Source organism: Pseudopipra pipra, chromosome 11 (genome assembly GCF_036250125.1).
Source record: "Pseudopipra pipra isolate bDixPip1 chromosome 11, bDixPip1.hap1, whole genome shotgun sequence".
NCBI classification, from domain to species: Eukaryota; Metazoa; Chordata; class Aves; order Passeriformes; family Pipridae; genus Pseudopipra; species Pseudopipra pipra.
Window position 1 is genome coordinate 17,445,597 of NC_087559.1, and position 12,231 is coordinate 17,457,827.

A 12,231-nucleotide genomic window follows, 5' to 3' on the forward strand; every position below is an offset into this window, starting at 1 on the left:
ATCTGTGCTAATTCCTGTGCCAAACTTTAAGCACCTGGTCTGACAACATAGTTCTAGCCTTGCAGCACATCATACAAAGGACAGTCCAACTGCCTCATCTGTCTATACCTTCTTCTCCCTGTAGCAAGATTCACTTCCAGCGTACGCCCATCAATGCAGATGGGGGGATCAAGGTTCTGCAGTATCTTCAGCAACCTCAGCGCCTCCTGTAAAAGGAAAGGAGAATGTCACTTCCATGAGAAGGAAATCAGCCTATTTTCCAAATCCAGCCTGCCTGAAAGGAATGCTTTGTGCTTAGAAGACAAGAAACACAACACTAAATATTAGCCTAAATGTCAGTGAAGAGTATTTAGGACGTGATAAAAGGGATAAATGAGTTGTGAGGTTCTCTGCTTGTCCTATGACCACTTTCAGCAGCCAGCTAGGGACTGCATTCTCCTAGGGCTGCTTTGGCTGCTGTTGTTCCAAGCAGTTTTGGTTAACACCCTCTGGAACAATGCCAAAGCATTGCTATGGAGTCTGGGAGCCAATCAAAACCAGAAAATATGATCCCTCCAACATGGGACTGCATGTTAATTGAGATTCTTGCCTTCTGCAAACAGAAACTGTTGAATTCAAGCTCCCTGCAAACAAAATATCTCTGAAAGAGGTGTTCAAGTTTAGGAGGGTCTGTGAAAAAATGCACTGAGGCAAGAAACACAGTGTCACAGCTTGTGACAACAGACAGTCTTTGACTCCTAAAGCCAGAGAGCAACAGCTGCACCTGGCCAGTCAAGCAGAAGAGGACTCACTCCAGGACAGCTGCCCCACAAGCACCGCGATTTCTTGTATTCCTGTGCTTTCTCTACTTCTACAGATTTCAGATGCCAACAGGGGGAGCACGTGAAGGCCAGAAGCTACTTACAGCATGAGACTCCAGTTCGATGAAGCCGTAGGTCTGCCCCATCCGCCCAGCCTTGTTCTTCATGATGCGCACGCTGGACGTGGAGAGCCGCACGTAGGGCGCCAGGAGCCCCACGATCACCTCTGGGGGGGTGAACCGAGTGATGCGCTTCAGCATGATTGCTGAGAAGCACATTGAGGGAGGTGGCCCGGAAAGAAAAAAAAATAGGGAAAAAAATATAATTTAGAACTAAGTGTATTGTGACTAAACCCGCTCAAAGCAACAGCACGGCTTCTCGCAGTCGAGTCTGGAAGCCATCGCTTTTTCTCTCTCCACTTTGCAAGATCCTCAGAGTTCCACCTCCAGTAGCTGACCTTTCCTTCCCAGAAAACAGAGCAGAAAATAGCCCCTCCTCAGAGCTCAGGGTAAGCCCTGGCCAAAGAGACTTTTGAAACTGTTTTGAAGTGCTAAGTTAACTGCACCATCCTGAAGCCAGCTCAACCTGAATTGATCTTCCTAAAGGCAATCTGTCAGCACCTTTGGAGCTGGACAGCCCACTATTACTTGATGCCATGGATTTGCACAACATAGAAACAGCCTCTAGAGGTTTTAGTGAAATACTGCCCTTTCTGCAGATGGAGTGCAAGCAAGAGGAATCCAAATTTGGGCTTTATGCCACTCACTTCTGCTTCCTCCACCATCCGGTGGTGTGGCTTCCTCCCCTTCCCTCTGAGAAGGTTCCTGGTGCCGGTCCATGTCCCTCCTCTTCTCCTGTGAGGGTCGCCGCTCTCTCCCTTCATCTCTCTTCCTTGGCTCCTGTTCCTGAGGCTGACACTCCTCTTGTGGAGTAGGAACTGAGGGCTGCAGAGGCTGCTTTGGAGATCCTGGCTGACCTGACAATTCTTGCTCAGGTGTTTCAAGCTTTGTCTCTGCTATTAGAGAGGAGGAATGAAATGTTTTCACACAGAGTGTTTCAGCAGGTATTTTTCTTCTTCTCTTTTCTGGTCCCTGCAGAAGTGCTCCTTACAAAAGGTCAACCAGTTCTGCCCTTTGCATATCCTGTGCCTTAACACTCTGCAGACACAAGGTGTGTACAGGACAAGTTAGGTACTGCTCATCCTTCCACTGACTTGTCTCATGTTGGGCTCCTTTACCAGACCTTTCCTGTCAGAGACAAGATGCTTTTTGGCCTCCTTTTAGGACTGGCTCTTGGTTGGACAAACATGAATCAGGGATGGATTTGGACATGTTCCTCCCATGTCCAGCACAACCTATATGGCCGTGATATCCTTACTCTGCATTATGCATTCTTGAACACCCACAGCTGAGCAATATCAACTAGTAACTGTCACCCTGTCTCTGGGTGGAAAACAGGGTTCAGGACCCCTTGACTACGGAGTGAAACACATCATAATATAATCATGGATATATTATCTGGTGCCTACTGACCACAGATATAACATGAAAACACCGTCCCCCTCTCTACCTATGCAACACAGAGAAGATAAATTCCATCAAGCTTCTGTGCTTGAAGGCCTCTGAACCACCTGGCTTCACTGCAAAAGAGATCCTGACCTGAGCTTCTAACACTGCTAGAAAGGAAAGCCAAAGCTGTGGGGCTGCAAAGTCAAACATCACCAGCCCTGCACCTGCTGCTGAAGCCTCTTCCCACAGAGAGAAGGAAATGAGAGTGCAAGACTTGGCACAGTGAAGCTTCCCTCTTCAGTATCCCCCCAGAGCATCTCCCTGCTCTCATTCTGCTCAGGCAGTGGGCAGCATGGCAGAACACACAGTGATTTTGCACATAACTGTTGGGAAAGCTGCAACACTGCCTCACTTGGCTGCCAGCACAGCTCACCTTGGACAGGCCTGTACTCATTTGTCTGCAGTTTGTAGCATGCAGAGTTTTGGCTACAGAACCTCAAGTAAAATTTGCATATGACACCAGTTTTGCACCTGCAGCTGCAAACACTGCCCGTGCAAATCACACAGGCATGAGCATCGACCCCGGAGATGGGGAGGGCAATTCTCTTACTGAATTCTTGCTCAGCCGATGGGTCCTCTCCCTCAGCACCACCTCTGGACTCTGGGCCTGCTCTGCTCCCTGAAAGAGAGGCACATTAAAGTCCATTTCACAACCATCAGTCACAAAGCATGTCAGAACTCACACACAGCTGCAGCAACCGCTGTATATGCCTAGAGAGCTGTTTTCTTTCACCCAGTCCTAGAGGGACTACCTTATTACACCTTTTCCCGACCAGGAAAAGCAGGTCAGTAAGAAGCATGCACCACCATCTGTCTTCACAGCAGCTTAAAGGCTCTGTTTACCTTGCTCCTTAGCAGTTTCATTACAACCCACAGTTGTGTTGGGTCAGCTGTGTGAGTTTTGCTTTCACAACGCTGACAGAGGAGCCACAGCACACGGAAAGCGCAACCACGGGGATGGTGCCTCAGTAAACAGAGAGCTGTGCATCAGCAGTTATTGTACTGCCCTTCTGTATCTGCTCAAAGATACAGAGTCAAAGCTTACAGGGTGTCTGTATTTCCCAGAGAAATTAGTTCCTCGAGGAATCGTGTTTTGGCTCTCATGCCTTCCCACTCCAAAAAGGGTGCTAGTAGGTTGAGAAGCTCCTGGAGGAGAACTCCTCTCCATGCATTTCTTACAGCCAGCAAGGTGAGTTCAGCAATTCCAATCCTGGATTTAGGGCTAAACTCCTCTCCCAGGTAACAAGCAAAGCGACAAGAGAAAATGGTCTCAAGTTGCACCAGGGGAGGTTTAGATTGGGTATTAGGGAAAATTTCTTCATCAAAAGGGTGGTCAAGCATTGGAACAGGCTGCCCAGGGAAGTGGTGGAATCACCATCTCTGGAAGTGTTCAAAAAACATGTAGATGTTGTGTTTAGAGACACAGTTTAGTAATGGGCTTGGCAGTGCTTAATGGTTGGATTTGATGATCTTAGAGGTCTTTTCCAACCTTAATGATTCTATGATCCTAATCTGAGATCTCAAAAGGACACTAAAAACATGCATCTCCCAAGGAAGGTGGGTTGAGGGGAAGCCATCTCACCTGTGGCCTGCAGTACTAGCTCACAGTTCTGAAGGACACACACCACTAACAAAGCCAAAGCAACAGGAAGGAAAGGCTGTGTGCACTAACACACCTCTCCACCAAGCCTCACAAGCACAGAGAACCTGGCACATCCACATGTAACATCTTTAATGTGGACAGGCACAAAGGGTCTGAATGAAGCAAAACTCCCACACGGTCCACCAAGAGGGATGCCACGGGGAAGCCAGAAGAAAAACTTACTTGTGAGGGCAGATGAAACTTTTAACTGACCAAGCACATAGGACCAGACATACTCACCATCCCTTGGGAGCTTGCAATAGGAGCAGGAAGATCTGTAGCCCACAGTGCACACCTTACACTGCAATGGAAGATGGACAGCATGAGGAAGTCATGTTTTGGAGGCAGTGGGTACAACCTACTCCAGAATGCTAGGCTTTGCAGTGCTTTCAGAAAGCAACAGCCATGGAAAAGTTACAGCAAGATCCTGAGAGATAGGATGGATAATGGCAGCAGGAGCCTTGGTTGGAATGGCAGGAAAATGCTTATATGACTCACAACTGGGATTGCCTTGGGAACAGGGTTTTCACACAGCTTCTCAGCAGATTTATTCACTAGTCCTTGACATGAGACCCTTCCTCCTCTCAAGTGACACTGGACCAAAAGCTCCCTGCTAGGTACCGTGTTGATTCAAAGGATCAAAAGTTACCTTGGCATTCTCTAACATCAACTTGCACCTCAAGCAGCAAAAAAGTCCTTATCTGAGCTAAACTGTCAATACTGACATAATTTGGAGAGTCAATGAAGAGATGTCTGCTAACCAAGATGCAGAGCTGTACATGCGTGGATGGTTATCCCACCCAGAGCCATCATGGAGAGAGCAAGTGCCCCATCTTCACAGCCATCTCTCCGAACATAGCATTCCTAACTTCTTCCTTAAGCTTTTGTAAATGCATTGCTTCTCTTTCATACCAATTTTTTCCTGTAACTGAAGCCTTGTAAATGCTCTGGGGCACAAGGAAGCTCCTCAGGCCATGGTTATGCACAGCAGCAGTGGGGACATACACTGCAGTCACCTGTCAGTGCACTGAAAGCTGTTTGAAACCACTGCCTGAAACTTCTGTCTCTACTTCATCTCTGGAGCACTGCAAGCAGAGATGAGGTGGTGAGCAACAGCTCTGCTGGCAGCTGAGTGGATCCAGTTAGCCTGCATGAGGTTCTCTGTAGCCCAAGGTGATCCACGATCAAGGTGGAAGTCTAATTAGAACCAATCCCTTCCTGCCCTGCTGCAACCTCTTGGTCTGCAGTCAGTGGGAATGCAGGCAGCATCCCTGCCCTTTCTCTAGAAATCACCCCCAGCCTGCTGCAGCCCAAAGTTCCTGTTCTGGGAGAACCTTGGAGAGGGCATAGGAACAAGCAACTGTGCCTTCCCAGAAATGGGCCAGTTCCAGCCTGTACTAACTGCTGCCTGGACTTGGATCCATTTCCATGCTTCCCTCCCCGCTTCACTTACTACACTCAGAGCTGTATCACAGGTTCCTGCGTGAGGCAGAAGGGTGATTACCCACATGAACCAGAGTGAAAGCCAGTTCCATTCCGGTTGCCGGAATTTGTCTCATTGTGGTTTTAAAGGAGAAAGGATCCACATGCTATTTTCCTCACATGTCAAAAGGGAACCACTGCATAGGGATGAAGCTGTTCTGTGCATAAAACTCTGGCTACCTGTACCAGAGCGATGTGCACTCAGAGATGGGACCAAAAACAAGGAAGGGAAAAGCACAGTTTAGAAGAGGCAAGAGCTTCAGGACAGGCATTCATTACCCTGAGAGATCTTCAGCTACCCAGCAAGTATCTAACACTCCTCTGAGCTGCCACTGCCATGAGTGCCAGCAGGGGAAGTACAACACAGCTCTGAGCACATACTTACACGTTTGCAGCGCCAAAACTCTGGGCATGGAGTGTATTCAAGGGTCACTTCTTTGCCACCGATGGAAAGAGTTCCCTGTTGAGACAAGGGGGTAAATGACGAATGTGCTCAGCACACACAGATCACTCAGAGGCAAAGGAAAGGGTTAAAGCTCTGGTTCCTAAAGGCTTTGCAAGTAAAACAGGGTGAAAGGGGGAGGAATTCTCCTGGTTCAGTCAGCTGGAGCTTTGCCATGGAAGTGGGAGGGAAAACAGCCTGTGCCCTGCTCTAGCACAGGGCTACAAAGCTGTGTCAGCTCCAGAGGAACCAAGCAGGAGAGGCCACCTCCCAGGAAGAGCAGAGACAAGTAAATAGAGTGGGAAACTGCTTTAACCTGCTTTTGTCCACGTGCTGGCAAGGGGCAGCTGGGCAGCCTCCCTCACACCAGCCACCACAAGGCTGGCCTCAAGGCAGCTACTCGAGGAGGAACATGAGATAAAATGCTAGTGAGGTGAGAGAATTTTCATACTTGGGTTAGTCTTCATGTCCCTCATGAAACCATGGCTTTCCTCCAGAGAAATATGCCAGCACGTGACAAGGTCTCTGGTCATGCAGCCAGTTCTTCATGGGGGTGGCCTCGAGCACCTGAGCAGCACCAGAGGGACTCTACTGCCCACAAAGACACACTGCTTCCAGATCCACACATGATGCTTTGGAGAGGTGCCAGGAGCCCAACAAACCCACAAGCTTTGCTGAAATGCAGATGATGATCTAAGGGTGAAATGAAGGTGCATGTCCCCCAGCTGCTGCCTGGAGCAGCCCACCAAAGCAGTGAGCAGCAAGGATTCCTGGTGGCTCTCATCTGCTGTGGACAACAGACCACACCTGGGCATACAGGATGCAGGCTGAGTAGCAGATGCAGGGAGCCATCCATGAGACATCTCCTGTCACTGGAAGCACTGTCAGACCACGCAGCCTGTATTGCCCAATACCACAATGAGACTTAGTGTCGGCAATGAGATCCAGACCCAGGTCTCCCAAGTCCCAGGAGAGCAGCTGCTGGATGGTACAGGTGGATGTCAGGGAGCTGTAAATGGCCCCCAGGTATTTTGGGGACCTCTGGTGAGTCAGAAGCTTCCCAGGTACTCTGACCCAGTAGCCTCATCACACAAGAGCCCCCAGTGCAAATCATGAAGTTGAGAAGAGTTCCCAGAGTCATTATTCAGAAGTCATGATACACCCATGCATGAATTGCTCTGCAGAACGTGAGGGAGATGCTAGGGAATATGTAAAGTGGGAGTGAAAAGTTCATGGGAGGGAATCACTGAGTGGCAGTACAACAATCCTTTAACTCCCACAAAAGCGTGCAGCAGAAAAAATTGGAGACCAAAGACGCTGTCCTGTGAGGTGGGGTTCCACACCCTCCCCTCTGCACATCCTGCCTTTTATGGACCAAACCCATCCTTTCCTACCAGGCCTGTATGGCTTGAACACTTTGGGGGGTTCCTCCTTGCCACCCAGTTGCCCAAGCACTGCTTTCCAGCACGGATTTGCCTTTGCCTGACAGAAGCTGAACTGTTCCTGTACCTTGCTGAAGGCTGGTGTGTGCACCCAGAGCACAGTGCTGCATCCTTGGAGAATCCACAGCGTGGAGCATTGCCCACTTCACATGCCCACGAGATGGTTTGCACCTTCTCTAAGGCACATGAGGAAACACAAGTGAGAAAGAGAATTGAAAACCAAGGCTGTCCCACCAGGACTGTTGGTCCCTCTGAGGTGGACATGCTCCCTGTCCCAGGCAGGGCACCCATCACATCCCATCACACACTCAAGAGATGGGCAGTGCCAAGAGCAGGCTGGAATCCTGCGTGTGCCTCAGGACCCGCCGAGCAGAGGCAGGGAGAGAAGGCAGGGTGCACATCCTCACGAGCAGAGCTGCAGCTTAAGCCCAGGGAAGTCCTTGGGAACAGCAGCTCCTCAGCAGGCAGCTGCAGCCCTGCCTAGAGCCTGGGAAATAAGGAAACTCAGAGAACACCTCCTCTGGCGGGGCAATCTGTCCCACAGCTTCATCCTTCTACCAGCCACTGAGGACAAACCTTGCCAGAAAGCCTCAAGATTATTTTTGGGTTTATGGAAAATGGTACTTAAGTGCATGTGGTGCTGGTCCCTTCTGCAAATTCCGTTCTTGGAGGCTGCAGAAAGTGTCACTTGCATAATTACTCCCTGATTTCCCAAACACCCTGCTGATTGCCTGCTCACTTTTTCAGCATGCTCTCTCTTACTGATTTCTTCTTGATAAAGTAATTTTCAAGGTTGCAATCATGATTTAACACTCCAAAGTGAGTCCTTCATTTAGGACATACATTGTCAGGATTCAGTGGCTTTAAACTCCTCATTTCCCCATTTTGTTACTAGATTCCATCCCAAATATTTTCAGAACCTTTATTTCCTCTAGCCTGTCACTGCTTACTCTTTTTCATCTAGATCTTCCTTTACTCTGCAAAATGTTTTGGATAATACTCCTTAATTTCAGTTCACCACTTTCAACTGAGCAGATCTTGGTGAAGTCACAAAGATTTTCTGAAAATTTCAGGGAACAGTGCTGGGGGAGGAAAATAAAGGTAAGCCCAAGGTATGCCACCTGTACTGTATGGTATTGAGACTAGAACAATCTCTTCCATAATCAGTCATTTTATCCTGGACCTCTCTGCCCGTTAATCCTCCTGGATTTTTAACATTCTGTACTTCAGAGCAGCTTGATTTTTTCTTTCTAAATCAGAATGCTACAAAAATGTCTCTCTGGTCCTCCCAGTCAGGAACCTCCCCCTCAACACTAGCAGTAAACACAGAGTTGACTCACCAGCAAAGGGTTTAAAAGGCAGCACAGCTCTGCAGTTCTAGCACAGAGAGCTCTCAGCCATGGAAATGCCCAGATTTCCAAGGGCACGAGCAGATTCTACTGTTTTCTGAATTGCCAAATTCATCAAAACAGAGCATCAGGACTTCACTGCTGGGAGCAATGATTTGTGCTACTGTCTGATACCTTTCAAACACAGCTATACATGTTCTTTTGCTTAGAGGTCTGTTGGCGATGCAATACTGGATTCCAGTCTAAGTGATACAATTCAGTCCCAGCCATTTCAGCTACTAAAGAATCAGCCCTATGGCAAAGTATGTAAATATCACTGTCAGCAGGCTGATCCACAGAGCAATCCCACCATGAGGTGGTTCTAGAGAGCAGTGCCACAAAACCACAAAGCCCGTTTGCAGAAAGCACACGCAGTGTCTCAAAGCTCTCCACTGAGCAGGGACAAACCCCACAGGAACAGGTTACTTTTAGAGAGGGAAAGAAAGGGGAAAATCCCTTAGCTATGACATCCAAAGGTGATGAAATCCATCCAAAAGCACTTTGGAGACTGTGTCAGCGGGGCACAGGGCTTTGCCACCAAAATTCCAGTTTTAACTGGAGCAGTTTCCAAGCTTTTTGTCCCCAAAAGAAGCATTAAAGAATACCAGAATAGGATCTAAAGGCTAAAGGTAAGTCTAACTGTAAGAAAAAAGCCAGACCACACTCCTAGCACACATCATGCCCACTCATAAGGTTAGTTTTAGCTCACCTGTAGTTCAACCTGTTTGCAATCATACTGCTGTGCACAGAGCCCAGCTGACTCACTGCTGAGCACTGCAGGTACATGAGCACAAAGCACTTTGATCCTGCTTCCTAAGGAAGCACAGGAGTTACTGCCAGGGCCAGGAGACAGCCTGCTGCAGGTCAGGCACTGCACAAGCTTCAGCTGCTTGTCTGTCAATTAGCATTTACAGTTGGCACGCTGGGATTTTTCATGCTTGTTGACAGCCTCCTAATGATGATAACTGGGGGCTGAGGAGGGGGAGAACTTGCCAAAAAAGTATCTCTTTGCTCTCAAGACTGAGATGACAGAATACAAATCATCAGTGTCAAAGCTTTTGCTAACTGTTTCTCTGAAAAAAAATTAGAGCATCCAAGAGTGACCTAGAAAACTGGAAACATGGAGGGAGAGCTTTCGGAGCACAGCCAGTCCCTCAAATAAAACCAGGCTTCTGCTTTAATTGAATCCATCCAAACATTAAAATCTTCAGTAAAATCTCACTTTGGAGCCTCTGAACAATGAGCTGACAGCTCTCCAAATATTCCACCTCACGGGTCATGCTCCAGCAGCTACCACAGGGACTGCGACACCGCACGGAGATGTGGATGTAGCAACCAACACCGCTGTGGAGGAATGTACTCCAGCTCTTCCAGTGGAATGGGAACAGCATGCCATCATCCCTGGTCACAAGGAAAGCCAGGGGTACCTGACTCAGTGGAACAGCTACTGTCAGTCTCAGCTTTACCGATGACACATCTGGGGCACCGCAGGTCATTTCTGGAACAGAACCAAGGCTCGGCTACAGAGCACCCAAATCCGCAAGGATTAGCAAACTAAACTTTTCTTCTTGGCTACAACCACAGAGCAGAAACCAAGGCAGTGCAGGAGGTGCCTGCACCACAAGTGAATCGTTCTCAGACCTCCTCCAGCAGCTGGCTCATGCACCAAACCAAACACCACTTCAGCTAATTATTTCCTTGTATTGTTCATGGTCTGATTAAATGGAAAATATCTGTGCCGTGAACTGAAGGGTTTGGGTCTCCTTCTCACTGAATAATAATGAAGTTAGAAGACTGACATTGTTACCATGTTAAAAATTAACTGGAAATATCCTTTGCGAACACATAAAAAACTGCATACAAAGCTCATGACACAAGAATGCTTACAGGCAGCACAGCAAAGCAGCCACATTAAAATACCAGAACTAACCTCGTTTACGTGATGTTAATTCAGCCCTCTTACGCATATTTACTATAATTAGGATGGTTACTCAAAAATCAGTATACATCCATCATTTAAAAATTATTTAAACTGATTAACAACTAGTGTTTATTGCCTTGGGGATGCTCAGACAGTACCCCAGGAGGCAGTCTGGGAATGCAGAGGGAGCCCACGGTCCCAGCAGTACTTCCCAGAACAAAAAGCTCTCACCATCCTCAGGGTATATTCCAGTCCTGGCCTCCAAATGCCCCGGATGGCACAGCACAGGGAGACAAGCAGCTGACAGCACAAGTCGGGTTATCTAACTGGAACTGCAAATCAGAATGTTTTCAGGTTCTGCTCCTATTTGAGTATGGATTATAAATGCAAATTCAACAACCCCCAACTGCCACATAATGTAAGTTATGTAATGGCATCCTATTCCACTGGCATGGCTCTCAGCTCCCTGCAGGGGCTGGATGGAAGCTGGCAGAGAGAGCACAGGGCTCTCTCCCTTGAGGTATTTATCTTCAAATCAGGCAGCCAGGTGGAGTCAAACACCAAAGGTCCCAGAGGTCTCCCTAATTCTTCCCCCTGATGCTTGTGGAATTGAGGAGGCAGCACCTTCCTGGGATGGAGCAAAGGGCCAACACCTGGGAGAAAAAGACTCCAGCTGGGTGTATTTCAAAAGAAGATCATCTCAGCCACAGACACTGGCTTCTCATCCTGTTTTTTCCATATGCAGAAGTTTTTATCTCCAAACTCATCCGCAGCTGCTGTACAACTCTACAGAGCAACAGGCAGCACATCTGCTTACCTCTGACAAAGAGCAGATGAGAAAAGCTGTGAACCCAAAAACCACAATCCATCTGTAATTAAACATTTAGAAAACGGAGCATGACACGGAGAGCTGAAGAAACAAGAGCAATCCAGCCTGCTGCAGGGTACTGCAGCAATCTGGCATTTCCTACAGGAACACTAACCACAGGCGAGTTCCTCGTGTACTGGGATTTTCCCCAAGGCTCTCAGCCCCCTTCTCCAGCTCCCTAAGCATTTGCAGGTCGAGGATTTCTTTTTATTGGCCTGATCTTAGCAGTGTCCAGTACTCTACTGCTGAGTGGCTGACAGCAAGGCAGAAGATTCAAGATATACAGGGGGAAAGGATGGTCGGATGAGTGATGGGTCTCTGAGGAATTGTTACATTACCAAATGGATCCAAACAACCTTGCCCTGTGTTATTATTAGAGATTTCTATCAGGATTAACACTGAGATGACAACTGACAACATAAACGTTGTGTTAGTGGTCACCCAGAAAGCAGGATGTTTGGCTCCCGGGCATCGGCGACGTCACGGAGCTGAAAGCACGTGGCATCACCTTGAAGCATGTAGCAGCAAGGCATTTATTCCAACAGAGATCCAATGCTATCCAGCAAGTCATGCTCAGGGCTCGTGGTCTTCAAGGTCAGCGGAGGCCTGAGATTGGGAGCCCAAAGATGTCACCATCCATCCTGAGCTGACAGAACAAGGCTTCGGGCACACCACTGA

At 48.2% G+C, this 12,231-nt stretch overlaps 1 protein-coding gene across 2 annotated transcripts in view; it reads right to left on the reverse strand.

Moving 5' to 3' along the window:
* Positions 1 to 12,231, reverse strand: part of RBM6 (RNA binding motif protein 6) — a 57,314-nt gene that overhangs the window by 9,915 nt on the left and 35,168 nt on the right. For both annotated transcript variants that reach the window (XM_064667913.1, XM_064667914.1), the window contains 6 exons: positions 5,878 to 5,952; positions 4,251 to 4,311; positions 2,919 to 2,987; positions 1,567 to 1,815; positions 905 to 1,065; positions 109 to 206 (listed from right to left, as the gene is read on the reverse strand). In XM_064667913.1, the coding sequence (XP_064523983.1) occupies positions 109 to 206; positions 905 to 1,065; positions 1,567 to 1,815; positions 2,919 to 2,987; positions 4,251 to 4,311; positions 5,878 to 5,952 (713 nt within the window). The remainder of the gene's footprint in view (positions 1 to 108; positions 207 to 904; positions 1,066 to 1,566; positions 1,816 to 2,918; positions 2,988 to 4,250; positions 4,312 to 5,877; positions 5,953 to 12,231) is intronic.